This window comes from Hyperolius riggenbachi, chromosome 7 (assembly GCF_040937935.1).
Source record: "Hyperolius riggenbachi isolate aHypRig1 chromosome 7, aHypRig1.pri, whole genome shotgun sequence".
NCBI classification, from domain to species: Eukaryota; Metazoa; Chordata; class Amphibia; order Anura; family Hyperoliidae; genus Hyperolius; species Hyperolius riggenbachi.
Window position 1 is genome coordinate 49,026,474 of NC_090652.1, and position 24,981 is coordinate 49,051,454.

A 24,981-nucleotide genomic window follows, 5' to 3' on the forward strand; every position below is an offset into this window, starting at 1 on the left:
TGGTATCCAAATCTACCACCTCTGGAGGTGAACGAGGACGATGTTTTGCGGCACCTGCTGCGCATAAACGTTCCGCAAAGCCCCAGGCCCAGACGGAGTGTCGCTATCCTGTCTGAAATCATGTGCACAGCAGCTCACTCCTGTTCTTTCCTCCATCTTCACCAAATCGCTCCAGGTTTCAGTGTGTTTCAAGAGGTCAACCATCATCCCTGTCCCAAAAAAAACAGGGCGTATCTGACCTCAATAATTTCAGGCTCGTGGCTCTTACTTCTGTCATCATGAAAACCTTTGAAACAGCGGTCTTGCCCCTCCTAAAAGCTTCCACGGAAACACTGATAGACCCATTCCAGTTTGCTTACAGAACAAACAGGTCCACAGACAACGCCATAAACATCTACCTGGAGCTTATCAACAACCACTTAGACAAACCGGACTCATACGCCAGGATCCGCCTACTTGACTTTAGTTCGGCGTTCAACACTGTCAGTCCCCAAATACTTCAGAAGAACCTTGCCACGCTAGAGGTCCATCCTACCCTGCGCCTGTGGATCACGGACTTCCTCAGTAACAGATCCCAGGCCGTTAAACTAGGCGCTATCCTCTCAAAACCAAGGATCACCAACACGGGGGCCCCTCAGGGATGTGTACTTTCGCCTTTTTTATTCTCCCTGTAGACGAACAACTGCAGATCCACGTCAGACTCTGTCAAAGTTATCAAGTTCGCTGACGACACCACCATAGTGGGCCTCATTACCAAAAATGAAGAGCAGTACCACCACCAGGTTGAGAGAATTTGCCACTGGTGCAGGGAAAATGGCCTGGTCCTCAAAATCGCAAAAACCGTTGAGGTGGTTGTTGACTTTAGGAAATGCGCCCAAGCCCCCCCCCCCCCCCTTCCCCTCAATCTGCATCGACGGCTCAGAAGTTTAAATAGTCCCCTGTGCACCGCTCTTGGGCACAACCATCTCCAAGGACTTAACCTGGAAATCCAACACCACATCCACACAAAAAAAAAGGCCCAGCAGAGGCTGAAGAAGTTTGGTACATCCCAGAACCTCCTGACTAGTTTCTATTCTGCCACAATCAAATCCATACTCTGCTCCTCCATCCTGGTCTGGTACGCTGGTTCTTCCACCAGTGACAGACACAAACTACAGACGGTGATAAGATCAGCGCAGAGGATAATCGGGAAACCACTCCCCCCTCTGGACCTCCTCTACAATTCCAGACTGCGTTCCAGAGCACTGAGGATCACCAACGATCCCTCTCATCCAGGCTACCGCTTTTTCAGCCGACTCCGTTCCGGCCGGAGGTTCAGGTCCATTGCCACCAGAACCTCAAGGCACAGAAACAGCTTCTTCCCCTCTGCTGTCAACTCTCTGAACTCTCTTCACAAACTCCCTACACATGCTGATAGTCTTCCCTCGCAAGCATTTTTCCCATTGTGTACACACGAATGAGCAGGGTTGAGGTAGAAGGGCCCTTCTATTTATGAATGTGTATGAATGAATGGGTATGAACAATCTGGATTTTAGTACTAGGTTGCCTGATTATTTTATTGGTTTTTGTGGAAATTTGAAACAAAAGTGATTAAAAATAAAAGGAAATTGAGATACAACTTTGGAGCGCGTGTTAGATTTAATATACATGTTTTGACAGAACCCGATTGTATTGATGCACTTTACGCAATATGTAGAAAACCTGGGGTTGACAATGCAAACTCATTTCTGATGATGATGAATTGCAGAGTAAGGGTAAAACGTTGTATTGCAGTGGCGTAATTGTGTTTGGAATTGTATCTGTATTGTATTGTGTTTGTATTACCCTTATATTGTGTATTGTGGTTTTTCAGCCCTGTATGCCAAGCCCAATTCCGGGCATGACCCAGTCATGCATGGCGAAATAAACGATTCTGATTCTGATTGTCACAGGCTGAGGAATGGAGATGCTATCAGCTTGCCTGTGTGTAAATTCACTCCCCTCTCCTCCTCCCTCCTCCCCTCTGAAATCTCTGGCTAGTAACCTCCTACTCCTCCTGCCCAGACTGAGCTCCCATAAGCCCTTGCTACAGTTAGTGATGTCGGCGAACGGTTTGGGAACCTTTCGCCAGTGAACCCCTCCCCCCATACTACTTCCGGGTGACCTATGACCCGGAGTAGTACGGCTGCGCTGTGCCGGCGGTGCAAGTCCTTCATCGCGCGCCTGTTGCCGGGCACTTTCTGCACATGTGCGTGACATCATGAGTGACGTCATGCTCATGCGCAGAGAGTGTCCGGCAACAGGCGCACGATCAAAGGCGTGCACCGCCGGCCCAGCGCAGCCGTACTACTACGGGTCATAGCGACCCGGAAGTAGTAGCGGCCCGTAGAGATTTGCTGGCGAGCGGTTCACAAGCATCTCTAGCTACAGTGCCAGGGCACTCTGGAAAAGCTGTAGGCGAGGCTTGTTTAGTTTATAGGGAATTAGAGTATTAAAACAAAAACAAAAAAAAAAACAATTTGGCTTGAGGAATGCCCTATAAACTATATGAAAGGAACACAATTATGCAATGAGTAAAAGCAAAAAATGTATTTTCTTTTTTTTTTATATTCAATCATTTAATCCCGAATTTTTGACAAATTGAACGTTTGTGTATGGTACCTCGAAAACAAACGAAATCAAACAAAATTACCTAATAAAAAAAAAGAAAGAAAAAGTTGTACCCTGTATGGGCACCATAAAGATGCTGCACACATGGAAAAGAAAAAAATCAGTTCCTGCAAAATGCTTTCATTGGGCTTGATTCCCAAAAGCGTGATAACTCAGTTATCACGCCTAAAAGCTTTGCACATGCTAACTACGGTGCTAAGTACTTTGCATGTGCTAAATATCTGCAGATCTCATACATACCTTGTTTAATGAAACATCATCTGCAGATCAGGTCCACCAGGATGATCTGAAAGATTGAGAGAGAAATATCTTTTGTTACTATGTTTGGAGGTCTTTTGTGAACTTTATAACAAAGATTATCTGCAGACTATCTTTGGACTTCCATTTTTCAAAGACTTTTATCCCGTATGTACCCAGCTTTAGTATTCAAAATCTGCTAGCCCTCATACTACATGGAGGTGGTAGAATTGGTCAGTGATTGAACAATTATAATTGAAAATGTGTACTTAGCTTAATTCACCCTTATTGGCAGATTGATTGGTTTATGGACTCATTGTTCCTTTTCTCTCTGCAGTCCCTCTCGCTCTCTCCTCTATGTGTGGATCTCCAGTAGTCTCCAGCCGCATAGTGGGCGGGACAGATGCTGTAGATGGGGCGTGGCCATGGCAAATCGTTCTGTACTACAATGGGAGGTTCTTATGCGGAGGATCTCTGATCGCCCCCCAGTGGATAATGAGTGCAGCGCACTGTTTCCAGGGGTGAGTATCCTGTATTGCCTTGCTTTAAAGATTACCTGGCGTACAACCTGAGTTTATCAAAAAATAAGCCCTTCTTGTGGGCATGCATGAGACTTCATTCACATGACTAGTATGCACCCACAAAAATGCTATTCTAGAAGACATACAGGTACACTTTAAGGGCCCAATCACACTTGTAAACGCAAAATGCGAATGATTTCACTGCGATTAGCATGGTAAAATTACTGTACACTCTTGTGATTCCCAATTTGCTTTTTAAAGGGGCGCTATGGCTAATTACTGTTTAAATTAATGCAGCATAAAATTAAGCCAGCATCCAAAAGAAGCTGCAATAAAAAAGCTTTAGTTTCAGAAAAAATAAACAGAGCTGCTTGCTCCGTCACTTTAGCTTTCAGTATCCCCTCATTTGCATCCTAAGCGTCGGACTAAACAGACCAGTACATTACTTATGGGGAACATCTGGTATGACTGTTTGTTTTTTTCAGATCTAACTTCCCTGTCATCTGGTTGTTTTGGTTTCTCCGCACTCACGAGCCTAGCCTGAAGCTATGAAGGACCCCTGCACTCTGACAGGCAATAAATCAGCCACCTTATCTCGGCTGTCTATCCGTCCCCCCTCTGTGTCAGGTGGCTTATTTATTGCCTGTCAGAGTGCAGGGGTCCTTCATAGCTTCAGTCTACGCTGTGAGGAAACGCAGCTTTACAACTGTTTGTAGCGGGCGGCTAGGCTCGTGAGTGCGGAGAAACCAAAACAACCATATGACAGGGAAGTTAGTTATGAAAAAAATAAACCGTCATACCAGATGTTCCCCATAAGTAATGTACTGGTCTGTTTAGTCCGACGCTTAGGATGCAAATGAGGGGATACTGAAAGCTAAAGTGACGGAGCAAGCAGCTCTGTTTACTTTTTTTTCACTAAAGCTTTTTTATTGCAGCTTCTTTTGGATGCTGGCTTAATTTTATGCTGCATTAATTTAAACAGTAATTCGCCATAGCGCCCCTTTAAGCACTGTATATCGATCACTCCAGAATTTCAGCAAAATTCTGCAAGCAATGCATTTAGCGATTGCCGCTGACCGTGAATCACCCACGATCGGCGGCAATCACGGCAGTGAGATCACTGCCACAAGGTTTGTTTTTTTAAAGTGCTAGCGCTTAGGCGATTAGCAGGAATCACCTGCTAATTGGCCAAGTGAGAGCGGGCCCTAAAGCTTCCTCAGGTACTGGTACTCAAATACAAGTCTTTATGCTTGGAAATTGTACTGAAGTTCTCTGTCAGAAAAAAATGGCTTCTCACTCAGTAATATATGTTATGGTGTTTTTTTCTTTCTGAAGGCGTTCTACGGCATATTACAGAGTTTATCTAGGCCTGTACCAGCTGGATGTGGCGAGTCCTCACACAGTTACTAGAACTTTAATACATAGTATCGTGAACTCTCAATATACCAGTACGGGAGAAGTTGGGGACATTGCTTTGGCACAGTTGTCCAGCCCTGTGAACTATACTGACTACATCATGCCTATCTGCCTGCCTTCCTCCTCCGTCACCTTCCCTAGTGGTCTGGATTGCTGGGTAACTGGCTGGGGTACGACGTCCTCCGGAGGTAAGCTCATAAAAATGTGATTAATGCCACATGGTGGGTGAGAGGCAGATTGTGATGGGGGGCGGGGGGAGCAGTGACTCATAATTTTTATAGATTCACTTCAAGCCCACACTAAAGAAGGACACTTTAAGAAAAATGGTGGACATTAATCTGGCAACTGATGCCTGTGCGCATATTTCTTTCAGTTCTTAAAGTGTACATGAGACATTAAAGTGTACCAGAGCTCTCATAACTAAAAATATTTATACATACCTGGGACTTCCTCCAGGATCGCTCCCATGTCGCCATCCTCCGATGTCCTCAGCTCTGGTACCGGGTCCCCGCCCTTCCGTCAGTCGGAGACAGTCTACACAGGAGAAGTGCGCTCTTTACATATCTCTCCATAGTTGCTGGAGAGATACGCAGAGGGTGCCCTTCTCTTACGCCAGCCTGGAGCCGAATGATGGCCAGTGAGGGGACCAGGTACCGTAGCTGCACACAGCAGAGGACGGTGGCATGGGGGCGATACAGGCGGGTGGGGCTGGAGGAAGTCCCATGTATGTTCTTTCAATCTTTTAGTTGAGAGCTCTGGTACACTTTAAGAGCTGCAGCATATACTTACCTGGGGCTTCCTCCAGCCCCATGCACACTGTCGGCTCCCTCACCATCTACCTACCCTACCGGTCTACCCTACCCATTTCCTGCAGCAAGGCCCGGTAAATTAGGCAGTTGCGCTCTGTAGCGCTTGTGCCCCTGTCGGGCTCCTGCGGCTGGGAGCATTTGTGCCTGCACAGTAGTATTGCACAGGCGCAGAACACTCCTGGCCACATGGGTGACAGAGCACGTCTTTAGACATGTTTTGATTCACATTGCAGTACTAGGAGGAAAAAAAAACAAGCAACAGAATGTAGAAAAACAAACCTTCATTTAAAGCAGTAGGATTAGCCATACTATGCCAGGAAAAAACACACATAAGTAGATAAATACTTGAACTACTTACATAACACATGTATTGTACTGTCCATGTTTTGATTTCAGTGAATGTTATATAGTAAATTAAGAGAATTCTGTTCCTGGTGGGAACCATATCTTTTGCCCACAGTTTAGGCTAAATCCTGATGTCATTTCTGCCCTTTACTTTTTTCTTTTCTCCTCCAATCGCTGAGTCCCCTCAGCCTTGCTTGTAAACACCAGTGAGCAGGGGATGGTGTTTCAGATAGGCAGCTAGGAGGGAAATAAATGGAAGAGGAGGAATATACTATAGACTAGCTGATTGCCCGGCGTTGCCCCGGGTATGTATTTGGCTGGTGTTGGCTCCGCATACTTTTTCTAACCCTAAGGGCTCTGTCACACCAGAGCCCCTTTTTTGGCGTTTTTAAACGCAAAGTCTATACTTTGCGTTAACCAAGGTAAAAGGAAAGTCCATAGACTTTCATTTTACCTTTCACATCCAACGCTGCGTTTCGATGCTTTGCGGTACGACGCACCCAGGCGCATTTTATCGTCGGGAATCGGCGTTTTCCCCTTCGGATTAATTAACTACTACTGCCGCGACTCAGCGTCGGCACCGCAGATTCCCGACGACACGCCGCAACGCGTGCAGGAGACGTTCTCCTGCACGCTTTTAATGTGTAACCGGCCTAACACACAATTACTCAATCACCAAGTTGTGAGCTTTGGTATCAATAATTTGCATTGAAATGAAAAAAATCTGGATTGGCTGTTTGTAGCTCCACCCCCTTTTCTGATTTGAACCCCAGTCACCCAATAACCAACTGTACCAGGTTTCAGGCCTGTGCCATTAACAGTGCAAAAATGGCAGCAATTAAATATTCCCCTTGAAAAGCAATAGGTGAAGCTTGATTCACTTTTGTAGGCTCCACCACTTTTCTGAATATTAATCCAGTCACCCAGTGACCAACTGTGCAAAGTTTAAGATCCCTGCCATTAACAGAGTAAGAATGGCTGCAGTTTACATTTTCAAAGTGAAATTTGTATTTGTCTCCACCCACTGATGACCCGGCGTTGCCCGAGTATTTATTTCACTGGTGTTGGCTCCGCCCACTTTCTAACCCTAACGCACAAACACTCAATGACTAAGTTTGTGAGCTGTGGGGTCCTTGGCATCAATAATTTGTATATTCCATTAGAAATTAAACAAATCAGATTGGCTATTTGCGGCTTCACCCTCTCTCCATCATTTGAACCCCAGTCACCCAATGACCAACTGTAGCAGGTTTGAGGCCTCTGCTATTAACAGTGTAAAAATGGCAGCAATTTAAATAGTCCACTTGAAAATCAACAGGTGAATTTTGATGGCTATTATAGGCTCCACCCCACTTCCCTGAATATTAATCTGGGCAAAGTTTGGGAATAAACAGCCATAAACAGTGTAAGAATGGCTGCAGTTTACATTTTCCCAGTGAAATTTGTTTTTGGCTCCGCCCACTGTTTGTAACCTGGACACACAGTCAATCAATGACCAAGTTTGTGGGCTTTCGGGTCCTTGGCATCAATAATTTGTATTTTCCCATGAAATGAAACAAATCTGATTCACTGTTTGTGGCTGTCTCCTTTTCTGAATTTGAACCCAGTGACCCAATTACCAACTGTACCAGGTTTGAGGCTTGTGCCATTAACAGTGCAAGAATGGCAGCAATTTTAATATTCTCCTTGAAAAGTGACATGTGATTTTTTTATGGCATTTTTAGGCTCCACCCACCTTTCTGAATATTAAACCCTGACACCCAGTAACCAGCTGTGCAAAGTTTGAGAACCCTGCCATTAACAGTGAAGAAAGGCTGCATTGTTTTTGACTCCACCCAGTTTTTGTAACCTTGACACACAGTCACTCAATGACCCAAGTTTGTAAGCTTTTGGGTTCCTGGCATTAAAATTGTGTGACTGGAAGCAGTTTATCCAGCAAAGAAATCTGGCTGTTTGTGGCTCCACCCCTTTGCTGAATTTGAACCCCAGACACTTAACGACCGACTGTAGCAGGTTTGAGGCCTCTGCCATTAACAGTGTAAGAATGACTGCAGTTTCAATATTCCCCTTGAAAATCAACAGGTGAATTTTGATTGGCTATTATAGGCTCCACCCACTTCCCTGAATATTAATCTGGGCAAAGTTTGGGAATAAACAGCCATAAACAGTGTAAGAATGGCTGCAGTTTACATTTTTCCCAGTGAAATTTGTTTTTGGCTCCGCCCACTGTTCGTAACCTGGACACACAGTCACCACCTACTTTTCTGAATATTAATCCTAGTCACCCAGTGACCAACTGTGCAAAGTTTGAGAACCCTGCCAATAACAGTGTAAGAATAGCTGCAGTTTACATTTTCCCATTAAAAAGTTAGTTGTTTTTGGCTCCGCCCACTATTTGTAATCTTGATATAGTCACTCAATGACCAATTTATGAGCTTTGGGGTCCTTGGCATCAATAAGTTGCATTTTACCATTCAAATTAAACAAATCTGATTGGCTGTTTTTGGCCCGCTCCTGTAAAGAATGGTGTCAACACGCAGAGAGAATCCGATTATTGGTGATCTGAAGCATCACCAGTAATACAGATATACACCAGAATATGGATGATCTGCAGCATCACAATAATCCAGGTATGTCTAACCTCTGGACACCTGAGATATGTGAGTATGATGTAACAGTACCACTTTGAGTAAGAACCACCAGAGGAGCTGGAGGTAGTAATGAAGGGAATTCACCCCAGACTGTGGGGGAATCCCTGTAGCCTAAGCTCCCTAGGAGAGGGACCTAGGCTAGGTTGCAGGAAGCCCTGCTGCTAAGGAGAACAGTCTTGCCCTAACTGGGTGTGAGATCCTAGCTCTCTACACCCTGGAACTGGGGTAACGAAAATACAAGTACACAATGCTAGTCTTGGGTGCGCAGTCCGTAGTCACCACACCCTGGAACTAGCCTGTAACATAACATAGTATTGACATAGTATCCTAGGCTTTGGTGTGTGGTCCGTAGTCACAACACCCTGGAACTAGTCTATAACATAACATAGCATTGACACAGTTTCCTAGGCTTGGCTGTGAGGGTCCATAGTCACAACACCCTGGAACTAGTCTATAGCATAACATAGCATTGACACAGGTTCCTAAGCTTGGGTGTGAGGTCCGTAGTCACAACACCCTGGAACTAGTCTATAGCATAACATAGCATTGGCATAGTATGCGAGAGTAATCTAGCTCAGTGTGAATTCCCAGGGCTCCTGGTTCTAACACACTGTAGGATCTGACTGAGGTCTGTGTGCTTAACACGTAAAGCATTTGCAACGGCAGACAACATGAGACTGAGAGGCGAGTGGTTATATAGTGTAGCACTGATCAGCGCCGCCCCAGCCCCTCCAGCCAATCCACATACATCCTGGGATCAGCTGACCAAGGGAGTCAGCTGATCCCTCTCTGTTTCCCTTAAAGCTTCTGTCTCTCCACGCGCGTGTATTCCTCAGCCTATGTGCACAGGAAGGCTGTATCACATCAGACACATGTCGCCGCACGTAAACCGCCGGCTGGACGCGGAACTAGCCGCCACGCCGTCCGAGCATGCGGCGGCTATTCCGCAATCCTTCACAGCTCCCTTCAGAATTTAAACCCCAGTCTCCGGTGACTGACTGTAGCAGATGTTAGGCTTCTGCCATTAAGATGTGTAAGAATGGCAGCAATGTAACTATTCCCCTTGAAAATCAAAAGGTGAATTTTGATTGGCTGCTGTAGGCTCCACCCACTTTCCTGAATATTAGTCCCAGTCATCCAGTGACCAACTGTGTCACCTACCCACTCAGTCTGAGAACCCTGCCAATAACAGGATGGCTGAAATCTAACAAATCAGATTGGCTGTTTGTTGCTCCACCCCCTTTAGTGAATTTAGACCCCAGTCACCCAATGAATTACTGTATCAAGTTTGAGGCCTCTGCTTTAACAGTGTAAGAATGGTAGCAATGTGAATATTCCCTTTGAAAATCAATAGGTGACTTTTAATTAGCTGTTGTAGGCTCCACCCACATTTCTAAATATTCATCCCAGTCACCCAGTGGCCAATTGTGTAAAGTTTGGGAACCCTGCCATGTTAAAAATTTAGTTGTTGGCACCGCCCACTTTTTCTAACCTTGACATACAGTCACTCAATTATCAAGTTTATCAGCTTTGGGGTCCTTGGTATCAATACTTTGTATTTTCCCATTGAAAAATAAACAAATCTGGTTATTTGTGGCTCTGCCCCCTTTCTGAATTTGAACCCCAGTCACCCAGTGACCAATTGTACCAGGTTTGAGGCATCTGCTATTAACAGTATAAGAATGGTAGCAGCTTAAATGTTCCTTTTGAAAATTTAAAAGGTGAATTTGTATTGGCTGTTGTAGGCTCCACCCACCTTCCACAATCTTAATCTCATTCACCCAGTGACCAACTGTGCAAAGTTTGAGAACCCTGCCATTAACGGTGTAAGAATGGCTGCAGTTTATATTTCACCAGTGAAATTTGTTTTTGGCTCCACCCACTTTTTGTAACCTTGACACACAGTCTCTCAATGACCAAGTTTGTGAGCTTTCAGGTTCCTGGCATCAAAAATGTGTGAATGGAAGCAGTTTATCCACCAAGGAAATCTGATTGGCTGTTCGTGGCCCCGCCCCTTTAGTGAATTTGAACCCCAGTCACCCAATGACCGACTGTAGCAAGTTTGAAGCCTCTGCCATTAACAGTGTAAGAATGGCAGCAGTTTAAATATTCCCCTTGAAAATCAATAGGTGGATTTTGATTGGCTGTGGTAGGCTCCACCCACTCTCTTGAATCTAAATTTCATTCACCCAGTGACCAACTGTGCCAAGTTTGAGAGCCCTGCGATTAACAGTGCAGTTTACATTTTCCCATTTAAAATGAATGGCTGAAATTTGATTGGCTGTTTTATGCTCCGCCCACTTTTCCTGGATTTGTAACCTCAGTCACCAAGTGACCAACTGTGCCAAGTGTGGGGACTCTGGCTTGATTACTGTGAGAATGGCAGCCTTTTAAATTTTTTCCATTGACTTGAATGGGTGAAATCTGATGTTCTGTTTGTAGCTCTGCCCACGAGGGGGGGGGGGGGGGACCCCCAGAACCTATCACCCCAGAACCTATCACCCCAGAACCTATCATCCCAGGTAGTAAGGGATCTGCATACCAAGTTTTGTTCAAATCGGTCAAGCCGTTTTCAAATGATCGCCACACACACGCACACACACGCACACACACACACACACACACACACACACACACACACACACACACACACACACACACACACACACACACACACACACACACACACACACACACACACACACACACCACACACACACACACACACACACACACACACACACACACACACACACACACACACACACACACACACACACACGATTTTATATTTATAGATAAAAAAGAACCCCCAGCATGCAACTGTTTGGCACAACTACTAAAAGGCCAGCCCTCCTTAAGTATGTGATAACTCCAAATCATAACAGCAGAAAAGGTTTTGAAAGTTTTGAATGCAGGATTAGCCTCTTTATCACCTAATACTCTCAGAGCAGTTGCTGTTGGAATTTGATTTTTATGGTGACAATTAGGGATGGCCCGAACCTCCGATTTTAGGTTCGCGACTAACTTGCGAACGTTCGCAAACCTCCATAGACTTCAATGGGGAGGCAAACTTTGAAAACTAGAAAAAATTATGCTGGCCACAAAAGTGATGGAAAAGATGTTTCAAGGGGTCTAACACTTGGAGGGGGGCATGGATGAGTGGGATAGATGCCTAAAGTCCCGGGGAAAAATCTGGATTTGACGCAAAGCAGCGTTTTAAGGGCAGAAATCACATTCAATGCTAAATTGCAGGCCTAAACTACTGCATGTGTATACATCAATCAGGGAGTGTAATTCTTCCATCTCTCTCTCTCTCTCTCTCTCTCTCTCTCTTCTCTCTCTCTCTCTCTCTCTCTCTCTCTCTCTCTCTCTCTCTCTCTCTCTCTCTCTCCCTCTCTCTCTCTCTCTCTCTCTCTCTCTCTCTCTCTCTCTCTCTCTCTCTCTCTCTCTCTCTCTCTCTCTCTCTCTCTCTCTCTCTCTCTCTCTCTCTCTCTCTCTCTCATATTGTCTTCCAGGGATTTGGCTTTTAAAAGCAAGCTCACATACATTGGCCAGGAATCGAACCAGGTCAACTGCTTGGAAGGCAGCTATGCTCACCACTATACTACCATTGGCCAGGAATCAAATCTAGGTCAACTAACATTACAGGCTGAAGCCAGCCATTTCACTCATCTCTTCAACTACAAGAAAGGCCCAGGGGTAGTCTTAGCTACCGTAATATCTATGTTACGGCAGGGGCCCTTATTACACTTTCTCTTACAGAGCTATGGAAACCATTTTGCCCATGCAATAAAGCAAGGTGCAAAAATGAAATCATGCCTAGCAGAGGATGGTTTAAACCCATCAACCTCTGGGTTATGGGCCCAGCACACTACCGCTGCGCCACTCTGCAGTCTGCTTACATTTACATTTATATACAATCTCCAAGTTTAAGAAGGGCACATTAGTTCCCTTCACAAAACACAAGGCCGTCCCTGGGTGGGCTTGAACCACTAAACTTTCAGTTAACAGCCCAAATGCACTAACCAATTGTGCCACAGACATTGTGTATGTAATTGCTGCTAAATGGCTATCTGGGGTTCTCTTCGGACAACACAAAAGGCAAGGCCGTCCCTGGGTGGGCCTGAACCACCAACCTTTCGGTTAACAGCCAAATGTGCTAACTGATTGTGCCACAGAGACTGTGTATGTAGCTAAGACTACTCCTGGGCCTTTCTTGTAGTTGAAAAGATGAGTGAAATGGCTGGCTTCAGCCTGTAATGTTAGTTGAGCTGGGTTAGATTCCTGGCCAATGGTGGTTTAGTGGTGAGCATAGCTGCCTTCCAAGCAGTTGATCTGTGTTCAATTCCTGGCCAATGTATGTGAGCTTGCTTTTGACAGCCTACAAATCCCTGGAAGACAAAATCAGAGGGAGGAAGGTAAAAAAAAAACAAAAAAAACACAAGAACAAGATTAGCTTTCAAAAGAGCTGTTGTGGGGTGCTATTTTAGGAATAACAATCAGCCAGGAGCAAGCTAACAAGCTTACAAGAGCCTAACTAATCTTTCCCTATGAGAGTCTACCAGCAGCTTTCCCTTCACTAATGACTACAGGGACACGAACAACTATAATGGCCGGCATTGCCTGCCTTATATAAGGGGGGGGGGGGAGTGGCTCCAGGATATAGTGTAGCCTGATTGGCTACAACGGGCCTGCTGACTGTGATGTAGAGGGTCAATGTTGACCCTAATGGTGCACTATGGGGGCGAACCGAACTTCCGGGAAAGTTCGCGTTCGCATGCGAATGCGAACCACCCAAAGTTCACCTGGAACCGTTCGCCGGCGAACCATTCGGGCCATCTCTAGTGGCAATCCTACTTTAAAAAATAAATATCTTCACCAATTGTACAAACAACAAAATGTAAGTTTTATAATAAATTGTATAAATAGCCAATTATAATTAGGGTTTGTTTTTAATTTTAAAATAATTGGTGGAAACTGAGAAGCTGTATTTTTTTTTTTTTTTTTTCTTTTCCCACTGTAAAGTAAACCAAGCACTATTTATAGCACAAGAAAAATGCATGCTAACATTATTAAAATAAACTTCCATTTTACCTTTAATTTAACATTCAAAGTAGTTTTATTAGCCTACTTCAGCAGACCTGCCAGAGATTTCAGGAAGCTAATTGTTTTATTGTAGTCATTACCAAGAAGTGAACAATACCTTTTCATCAAGAGAGGAAGGTGGGTAATTAGGACAGTTTCTTCAAAGAGATTGTGTGTGTCAATGTGTCAAGATAGCATCTCTGACTTGTATAAATAATGACTGTGGGAAGGGGAGGGGGGAGCATGGCAGTTTCTATGGCAGGAGAAATTCCAGTGAAAGAAAATGAGCTTAGTTCCCTTCAACCAGTTCAAGACCACACGCTCACACCCCCCCTACTGACCAGGCTATTTTTTACAATTCAGCACACTGCAGCTTTAACAGTGTGTTGCACGACCATACAACTTAGCACACAAATGAATCTTGCCTTCCTTTTCTTGCTTTCTGTTTGTAACGATCGGTGTCAGCTCACAGAGAGAATCTGAATATTGGTGATCTGCAGTATCACCAAGAATACAGATCTATACCTGATTATGGATGATCTGCAGAATCACCAATAATACAGATATATTACTAACCTCTGGACACCTCTGAATATATATATCAAACAAAACAAACAAACACAGAACATTTATATTGCGCTTTTCTCCTGGCGGACTCAAAGCGCCAGAGCTGCAGCCACTAGGACGCGCTCTATAGGCAGTAGCAATGTTAGGGAGTCTTGCCCAAGGTCTCCTACTGAATAGGTACTGGCTTACTGAACAGGCAGAGCCGAGATTCGAACCCAGGTCTCCTGTGTCAGAGGCAGAGCCCTTAACCATTACACTATCCAGCCACTACTTTATATATTGAGTGTTTGGTGTAACAGGATGACTTAGAGTAACCCACCTGATGAGCAGGTGGGTCTAGGCAGTACAGGGGATACTGGTATAGAGAGTACAGAAACCTTCCAGCAGCCTGAGACTCTCCAAGGGGTGGAGTCAGGCTGAAGGTAGGAAGGACCAGAGAGTGAGTGACACCTGAAGGTGGATGTCACTGACTGATCTGGAGACTATCTCTTTAGTGGAGAGAGATAGCTCTCGAGGTCGGGCAAGCCAGGTCGGCAACACACGCACAGACAAAGTACAAAGACAGAAGGCTGATTCGGTATCCAAGGCAGGCAGGGTTTGGCAACGGAATATCAGATATGCGTGGTACCGAATCAGAAAGCAGAGGGATAGTCAGGAAAGCAATAGGTCATAACAGATATGAAACAATGCCTAGTCTTGGGTGTGAGGTCCGTGGTCTCTACACCCTGGAACTAGTCTGATGTATAACAGAATGCTAACACAAGATCCCTAGTCTTGGGTGTGAGGTCCGTGGTCTCTACACCCTGGAACTAGTCTGATGTATAACAGAATGATAACACAAGTTCCCTAGTCTTGGGTGTGAGGTCCGTGGTCTCTACACCCTGGAACTAGTCTGAAGAATAACAGATTGATAACACAAGTTCCCTAGTCTTGGGTGTGAGGTCCGTGGTCTCTACACCCTGGAACTAGTCTGAAGAATAACAGATTGATAACACAAGTAATCTGGCTCAGTGTGAATTCCCAGGTCCTCCTGGTTCAAACACACTGTTGGATCTGACTAAGGTCTGAGTGCTTCCACGTAGTGTTTGCAACGGCAGACAATTTGAGAGTGGCCAGCAGTAACCATATATAGAGCAGTGCTCTCTGGCGCCACCCTAAAGTGATCAACCAATGGTTACCAGCTCTGAGGTCAGCTGACCGGCCTGGTCAGCTGATCCCTCCTTGGCCATCATAAAAGTTCTGCCTTTCAGCGTGCGCGCGCGTATTCCTAAACCTGTGTGAACTAACAGACTCAGCCACACCAGATGCACGCTGCTGCGTGCAAACCGCCGCGCTGGACGCGGAACCAGCCGCCTTGCTGTCAGTACATGCGGCGGCTTTTCCACGTTCTGCCATGTTACCAGACGTGCAGACCGCCGCGTTGGACGCGGAATCAGCCGCCTTGCTGTCAGTACACGCGGCGGCTTTTCCGTGTTCTTTCACACTGTTGGTGGCATCTAATTGCTGCTGTAATGTACATTTTTTTAAAAAAAAATAATTTTATTCTTTTTTTTTTAAATAAATGTTGCTTTTTTTATTATTTTCACCCCCCCTTCCGAGATCCAATTAGTGATCAACTCTCATAGGCATCAGTTTATGAGAAGGGATCACACTGTAAGCCATTCGAGGGGGCAGCTTTTTTACTAAGCTGTCCCCTGGGCAAGATTGCATCGCTGTACCCCAAAAAACTTTTTTTTTTTTTACTTCTGACAGCCTGCTGCTAGCCGCGATCACGGGCTAGCAGGCTGATGTTGGAACTCCGCTAATCTCCACCTACCACTCTTGATGTCTTTCCGCGTTGGGAGGTCCTGGGGCTGCCACTTTCCCGACACCTATCGGTGTTAGGCGGTCGGGAAGGGGTTTAAAATGCATGGGAAATGAAATAATTCCTGAGGGGAAAAACGCACCCAAGTAAAGTCTAGTTTGTCCCGAAAAAAAACAAAAAACAATGTATATATCACTAAGGTTTTATATGTCATGATTAAGTTATTGCTGATTAATTAAGGGCATAGCTAAAACATTAAGACTGCTCTAGTGCATTAGAGGAAAATAGGTCTAGGTGTGAAGTGGTTAATAGCAGTGTTTTTCAAATCCAGGTTTCCTTGTTTCCTTGTTTAGAAACCCGGATACTGCCTTCCAAAACAGTTCAGCACCATTACAACCGGTAAGAGTCGTGGAGATGCATTCCACGTCGTACCTCATGTGACTCCAATGCTTCCTCTGCCAAAAAGGGAAGAGCTCCATGACTCTCCAATCATAATGGTGCTAAACTGCTTTGGAAGGAAAAGAATGAAGTGTTGAAGAAGAATATTTCATTCATATTTAACCACTTTTTCCACCATTACAGTATATCTACGTCCTCTGTGACTTCATCTAAGCCACGAGTCAGTAGATATACGTCTTGTAGCAGAAGCAGTGCTGTGCAGGATTGGGCTTGCTCCTGTGCACATTTCTGGCACTATCTAATGCAGCACTAATTGGTTACCGGGAATAAATGTTTCCTGAGCTAAGGAGATTCATTTTTACCATAGTGAAAAATACACTCTGTAGCATTATTTCACAATCAAATCTCTTCACCATAAATTGTGACAGGAACATTATTTAAGTTTTGTGATAAGCGGTAAGAATAGCCAAAGAAAATGTGTGTTTTTTATTTACAGTAGCACTTTTTATTTTTAAACTTGAATTGGTAAAACTGAGTGTGAGAAAACGCGGAAAAGCCGCCGCGTGCGCTCAGAGTAAGGCGGCTGTTTCCGCATCCAACGCGGCGAGCTACAGCTGCTAGTATGGCCGAACGCGGAGAAACCGCCGCATGCCTTGATAGCGGTGCGGCAGATTCCGCGTTCAGCGCGGCGGGTGGTACGCAAGACATGTCTGGTGTGGCTGGGACTGATAGTCCACACAGGTTCAGAAGGACGCGCGCGTTGAGAGGCAGAACTTTTATGACAGTCAGAAGGGAGTCAGCTGACCAAGCCGGTCAGCTGACAATTGTACCAGTTCCCATTGGTCCAGCACTTAGGGGAGGCGCTGGAGAGCGCTGGGCTATATATACTGGTTGCTGGTCATTCACTGGTTGTCTGCCGTTGCGATCACTACATGGAAGCACTCAGACCTTATTGTCAGAATCTGTGTTATCATTCTGTTATACTTCAGACTAGTCCCAGGGTGTTGATGATCAAGGACCTCACACCCAAAGATTAGGAATCTGTGTTATCATTCTGTTATACTTCAGACTAGTCCCAGGGTGTTGATGATCAAGGACCTCACACCCAAAGATTAGGAATCTGTGTTATCATTCTGTTATACTTCAGACTAGTCCCAGGGTGTTCATGATCAAGGACCTCACACCCAAAGATTAGGAATCTGTGTTATCATTCTGTTATACTTCAGACTAGTCCCAGGGTGTTGATGATCAAGGACCTCACACCCAAAGATTAGGAATATGTGTTATCATTCTGTTATACCTCAGACTAGTTCCAGGGTGTTGATGATCAAGGACCTCACACCCAAAGATTAGGAATCTGTGTTATCATTGTTATACCTCAGACTAGTTCCAGGGTGTTGATGATTACGGAGCTCACACCCAAGACTAGGCATTGTTTATTATCTGTTATGACTTTCTGCTTTCCTGACCACTCTTCTGTCCACTGATTTGGTACTTCGCTATATCTGATACTCTGTTGCCAAACCCTGCTTGCCTTAGGATTACCAAATCAGCCTCCTGTCTTTGTACTTTGTATGTCCGTGTGTTGCCGGCCTGGCTTGTCCGACCTTGAGAGCTATCTCCTCAGTTAAGAGATAGTTCACAGATCAGTCAGTGACATCCTCCTATTAGTGTCACTCACGCTCTGGTCCTTCCCTCTCCCAGACTGACTCCTCCCTGCGGGAGAGTCTCAGGCTGCAGAAAGGTACTTGCCCCAGCAGTATTCCTTACTGCCTTGTACCTGTCCTGGTATTGTTCTCAAAGTATTACTGTTGCACCAAACACTCATATCTCTCAGGTGTCCAGAGGTTAGTAATATATCTGATTATCGGTGATACTGCAGATCATCAATAATCGGGTATATATCTGTATTCTTAGTGATATAATAATAATCAGATCCTCTCTGTGTTACACCGATTGTTACACTGAGGAAATAATGTGTTTTTTCAATTTTTCCTTGTTTTCTCATTAAAATTCATAGAAAACAAAATTGTTCGAGGGAACAAATAGCATACAATGAAAGCCTAGTTTATCTTGAAAAAAAATATATATTTCATTTCTGTGTCATAAGTAGGGATAAAGTTATTTCTGATTAAATAAGGACAGGACAGGATGACCTTGAGGTTGTCCTTACTGTGCCTGCGTGAAGCGCCACTGTTAATCATGGCCACGTTTTCCGCGGCACACTGCGCAGGTGCAGGAGTTGTGAGCCGCGGACAACGTTGGCGTGATTGACAGCGGCGCTTCATGCAGGTGCAGTAAGGACGACCTCGACGTTGTACAGGAACACTCTAAAGGACTAAAATCATTCTGTTAATCACTTTATTAATAGAAGCTGTAGGAGATATGTAGGATGTATGCATATAACACTGAATTTATAATAATCATTCCTCTTCCCCACCAGGATCACTTCCTGTCAATGGTACTCTCCAGGAGGTGATGACTCCACTTATTGACTCCACTACGTGTGATAGTATGTATCATATCAATTCATCTGAAAGTGCCAGCACCGTAATTGTCCAAAGTGATACGATCTGTTCTGGTTACACCGATGGAGGGAAGGACTCCTGCCAGGTAAGTGACCCAAGGAGTAGTGTGCCAGAAATTCCAGTAGGAGCATAGAGGTCAACCCCAGATGTTCAGAGATCCAGAGAAGAAATATGGTTTAAACTATAGGCCTGTAGAGAAAACCTCTAAAGCAGTGGTCCTCAAACTAAGGCCCGCGGGCCAAATGCAGCCCCCTGAGGCTTTTTTTACCGGCCTTCCACACACAAAATGTATTACTTATAGATGCAGCAGCAGTGCAAGCACCACGTTTCCACATGGAAACCAGCAAGAAGTAATTCTCTGGCTTCCAATCCAATTCTGCATTAGGCGGCACTGCTGTCCAATTGTATAGCAGGTTGTCACCTGGGTATGCTTCACTGTCTGGTGCACAAAAACATTGTGGTACTGGTGGTGGGGGTGGTTAGAGGTTATATAAAAGCAGTGTGTGCACGCACGTGTGTGTAGGGGTGGATAATGTGCAGTGTCAGGAACCGGCCCACAGCACACCTGCGTATACGGTCCCCGTCTGTGGGTTTGACCAGATCGAGAGGGGAAGCAGCCTTAGTCAAGCTAAAACAAGGCTGTGACCCCTCAGAACACTTCTCATTGCCACCACTAGCTGTTGCTAGACACTTCCACTCTGCTGTCGAGTTACTCGCACTGGCGTTTTTGTACGTTGGGTCAGCTGCACGCTTTAGGCCAACGTATGATAAATGCCCCACACACACGCACAATTTCAATCTTACACTGTAGTGAAGAAAAAGCACTAACAGTCGTTCCGAACGATACTGTTAGCCACTCCGGGACTTCCCACTCTGCTGTCGAGCGCAGAAGTGCCCCATACACACAATGCAATTACAATCTTATACGGTTGGGTTGCTCAATCATACAATCCGGCATGGACTTATACACAGCTACACTTCAGTCTCTTCTAGGCTATGAGTGTTAGTTTAGTACAGCAGAAGTCAAACTTATTAAATAACGATTTAATATTCCAGGAAAAAAAAGTGGAAAATAATATATACAAAAGATTTGCAAAAACAGTAAAAAAGTTACAAAGTAAAAGTTACAACGATACACACAAGGATATTTGCATAAAAATAAACGGGAATCAAACCGTTACCAACTTGAAGGTCTAAACGTCGTTTTGCGGGAGAACGCAGCTTCTGGTCAGACCAGGATAAGCACTAGCGTTTGCTATCACCAAAGAGCTACCAGTTGTGACTGTCCTAGCTGCTGTTTTATAGTGCGCTGGGTGGCCTGGGGCATTGAATGTTCCATCCCCAAAACTAACACAATTTCCCCGTTTGTGACATCACGGTCTGCCGAGCCACTTGTCACATCTGGGCTAGCTGTGACCTGCGAATTTCAAGGCTTTTCCTGTCACACCTTGCAGACTTCCAAGCAATTCAGACCACAGGTAAAATTGTATCAAAAGGACTTCAAACCACTTCACCCACTTCCAGGTAGGCTGTCATCTGAAAACTTCAAACATTCCTGTGTTAGCTTCCACTGTCCAGTCTGGATTGTATTTTGGCTTGTAGACATATGCACCAAGTTCAAAGCACGGCAACAAAAGGCAAAAGAGGGGCTCGTTATCTAATTACCTATTTCCCAATTAGGAGCAGACAATGGCTTCCCCTGCTGGCCATTGAATGCAGAGTTAATTTACATTATATAAGGAACTCCAGGAAGCCAGCTGCCAGCCTTCAAAGCCAGACTGGCTAGCAGACAATCCCATATGATACAATAGTACACAGCAGACATAAAAATGGGAAAATTAAAATATACTACTGTATTATCCTTAACATCATAACTAGCTGCTGTATTCCTGACATGCAGTACTTGCAATTACTGGGGAAAAGGGGTTGTTTTGTGGGGACTTTTGAAAATACAGTATGTATTTTGAACACTGATTGCTTTGTGTGTGGGGGGGGGGGGATTGTGTTTCAGGCGCTGTTTACACTACCTAGGTTCAATGTAATGTTTTTCTACATCATTTTATGTACACTCCGGCCCCCCAGCAGTATAAAGTATGTTGACCCGGCCCTTGACTAAAAAAGTTTGAGGACCCCTGCTCTAAAGGATTAAAAAAGACACCCCAGGATTAAAGAGGGAACCCCAGGATGAGTTTACAGGGATAAAATGGAGGACACTAAACAGGGCTTTAAAGACTAATGGTGCGTACACACGCACTACTGTAACGAACGACGGGTCCGTCAGACCCTCCCGCTGGGCGGACGTTCAGCCGACAGTAGAGCATGTGTACAGTCTGTCGGCAGACGGATAAAGCTGTTTCTGAATGATCCACTCAGCTCAGCACTTTATCCACCACTAAAGTATATCTACATCCTCTGTGACTTCATCTAAGCCACGAGTCAGTAGATATGTCTTGTAGCTGAAGCACTGCTGTGCAGGATTGGGCTTGCTCCTGTGCACACCTCTGGCACTATCTGATGCAGCACTAATTGGTGAATGGGAATATATGTTTCCTAAGCTATTGAAATTATTTTTACCATTAATAATACTTTTATTTTCTCAGTTCATAGTGAAAAATACACTCTGTAGCATTATTTCAGAAGCAAATATCTTCACCATAAATTGTGACAGGAACATAATCTAAGTTTTGTGATAAGCGGTAAGAATAGCCAAACAAAATTTGTGTTTTTGTATCTACAGTAGCACTTTTTATTTTTAAACTGGAATTGGTAAAACTGAGGAAATAATGTTTTTTTTCTATTTTTTTCCTTGTTTTCCCATTAAAATTCCTAGAAAATAAAATTGTTTGAGGGAACAAAATGGCCTAGTTTGTCTTTAAAAAACAATATATATTTCATTTCTGTGTCATAAGTAGGGTTAAAGTTATTTCTGATTAAATAAGGACATTGTGGTAGTCGTGGTGGTGGTGGTGGTGGTGGGGGGGGGGGGGGGTTAGAGGTAATATAAGAGCAGTGTGTGTGTGCATGTGTGTGTAGGGGTGGATAATTGCAGTTCTTGCAATTACTGGGGAAAGGAGATTGTTTTAGGGGGACTTTTGAAAATACAGTATGTATTTTGAACACAGATTGCTTTGCGTGTGGAGGATTGTGTTTCAGGCGCTGTTTACACTACCTAGGTTCAATGTAAGGCTTTTCTATATCATGTTATGTACACTCCGGCCCCCCACCGGTCTACAGTATGTTGACCCGGCCCTTGACTAACAAAAGTTTGAGCAACCCTGCTCTAAAGGATTGAAAAAGACACCCCAGGATTATAGAGGGAACCCCAGGATGAGTTTACAGGGATAAAATGGAGGACACTAAACAGGGCATTAAAGGCTAAAGGTGCATACACACACACTACTGTAATGAAGGACGGGTCAGTCAGACCCTCCCGCTGGGGGGGCATTCTGCCGACAGCGGATCGTTCAGAAACAGCCTTATCCGTCTGCCGACAGACTGTACACACGCTCTACTGTCGGCTGAACGCCCGCCCAGCGGGAGGGTCTGACGGACCCGTCCTTCATTACAGTAGTGCGTGTGTACACACCTTTAGACTATAACAGTGGGAAATGCAGGGCATTATGGGGGAGATCAGAGGACGCTGGTATAAAAATAATCAACGGCACTAGAAATATATATAGTGGAGTAGTAGAGGACACAGTATGGGGCATTAGGGGAACTCCAGGACAATGCAGAGGTGGCGGGTCAGGTACAAAGTCCACCTTGGGGACCTTTGACGGCAGCTGTGCTAATTTTTAGGTATAAGGTAGGATTAGAGGCAGGGATGCTCGGATACCCCTTTTTATTATTCGAGTTAGGTCGAATTCGAATAGTAAATTATTCGAGTTAGGTCGAATATTCGAGTCGCATATTTTTTACTATTCGATTCGACCTCGGTATTCGAGCTCACTATTCGAGTCGGTATTTGAGCTCATTATTCGAGCTGACTATTCGAATTAGCCTTAAATAGCTTCCAACACTTGTTTTGGGGGTGAATTATGCAAGAAACATCCTTTTTTCCAAGTAACAACAGCAAGTGATTATGTGGGGATGTTCCTTTACAAAAAAAAAAAGGCTGGCTTAGTGAGCATTTGAAAATTCTGTTCAATACTGTATATACTTCTTCTTCTTTATCTTCTATATCTTCCTCTTCTTCTTCTTCTATATCTTCCTCTTCTTCTTCTTCTATATCTTCTTCTTCTTTATCTTCTTCTTCTTCTTCTATTTCTTCTATATCTTCTTCTTCTATTTCTTATATATCTTCTTCTTCTTCATCTTCTTCTATATCTTCTTCTTCTTCTTCTTCTTCTTCTTCTTTTTCATCATCATCTTCTTCTTCTTCATCTTCTTCTTCTATTTCTTATATATCTTCTTCTTCTTCTTCTATATCTTCTTATTCTTCTATATCTTCTTCTTCTTCTTCTTCTTTTTCTATATCTTCTTATTATTATTATTTTTCTATATCTTCTTCTTCTTCTTTTTCTATATCTTCTTCTTCTTCTTCTTCTTCTTCTTCTTCTTCTTCTTCTTTTTCTATATCTTCTTCTTCTTCTTCTATATCTTCTTCTTCTTTTTCTTCTTCACTTCTTTCTCTTCTATATCTTTTTTTTTTTTTTAAAGAAATGCAGCTATTTTTGAGCGTAATAAATAGCTGGTGGCGCATGGTGGAAGCGCCATTGTATGTGTTCCCTGGCAGTGGAAACACACAGACAGCAGGAGGTAAATTCAGCAGCAGGAGGAGGAGGAGGATGAGTGTGTGGCAGCAGGCAGTCAATGAGGCAGGCAGCGAGACATAATAGGCTCTGGTACCTTGCGGTGGTACCAGGCCTTAAATACACAGCATGAGGTCCCAGACAGCGGTCGTGCAGCCCACATCGTGTCCAATACACAACTGGGACAACACAGTTTTCAACCCGGGCACCTCAGAAAAATTAAACCTTTTTTTTTTATTTATTTTTTTTTTTTACAGCAAATTACACAGATATAGCTATTGTTGGACGTAATAGATGGTGGCAGAGTGGCAGCAGAAGGTAATTCTGTGTACCCTGGCAGTGGGAAACACAGACAGACAGACAGCAGCAGGAGGAATGGAGGAGTAGTGAGAGTGTGGCAGCAGGCAGGCAGCGTGACATAATAGTCCTGGTACCTAGTGGTGATACCAGGGCTGTAAATAAACACAACAGGAGGTCCCAGACAGCGGTCGTGCAGCCCACATCGTGTCCAATACACAACTGGGACAACACAGTTTTCAACCCGGGCACCTTAGAAAAATTAAACCTTTTTTTTAATTCAATTTTTTTTTTTTACAGCAAATTAAACAGATATAGCTATTGTTGGATGTAATAGCTGGTGGCAGAGTGGCAGCAGAAGGTAATTCTGTATACCCTGGCAGTGGGAAACACAGACAGACAGCAGAAGGGCAGTACACAGCAGCCCACTGTAGGTGTAAAATATGTGGCTGCAGGCGACGTAATAGTCAAAGTAAACCAGGCTGGCTTAGTGAGCAGGAGCCAGAAGGTGGTAAAGGGTGGTAAGGCATATTAACGATGGTTCCGGCACCCACTTCATGTCCCCCTCTCGCCAACAACAGGGGCCAGGAACTCGCCTTCCACCCACGCCTGGTTCATCTTGAGAAACTTCAGTCTGTCCACAGACTTGTGGGACAGACGTGAGCGTTTCTCGGTGACCATACCACCAGCTGCACTGAAGCAGCGCTCAGACAGCACGCTGGAAGGGGGACAGGACAGCACTTCCAGGGCGTACTGAGCCAGCTCGCTCCAGATCTCCAGGCGCTTGACCCAATACTCCATGGGATCAACAGGGGCATCGCTGTCAAGCCCGCTGTAGGACCCCATGTAGTCAGCCACCATGCGGGTCAGGCACTGGCTGTGACCGGAGGAGGATGCTGCTGCATGCACCTCCTCTCTA

At 44.6% G+C, this 24,981-nt stretch overlaps 1 protein-coding gene across 1 annotated transcript in view; it reads left to right on the forward strand.

Annotated features, from left to right (window-relative positions):
• The first annotated feature begins 278 nt into the window (after positions 1–278).
• LOC137526009 (serine protease 33-like) overlaps positions 279–24,981 on the forward strand; it is a 48,880-nt gene continuing 24,177 nt past the window's right edge. The window contains exons 1-4 of the mRNA XM_068247218.1: positions 279–564; positions 3,224–3,407; positions 4,743–5,011; positions 18,930–19,099. Of these exons, the coding sequence (XP_068103319.1) occupies positions 279–564; positions 3,224–3,407; positions 4,743–5,011; positions 18,930–19,099 (909 nt within the window). The remainder of the gene's footprint in view (positions 565–3,223; positions 3,408–4,742; positions 5,012–18,929; positions 19,100–24,981) is intronic.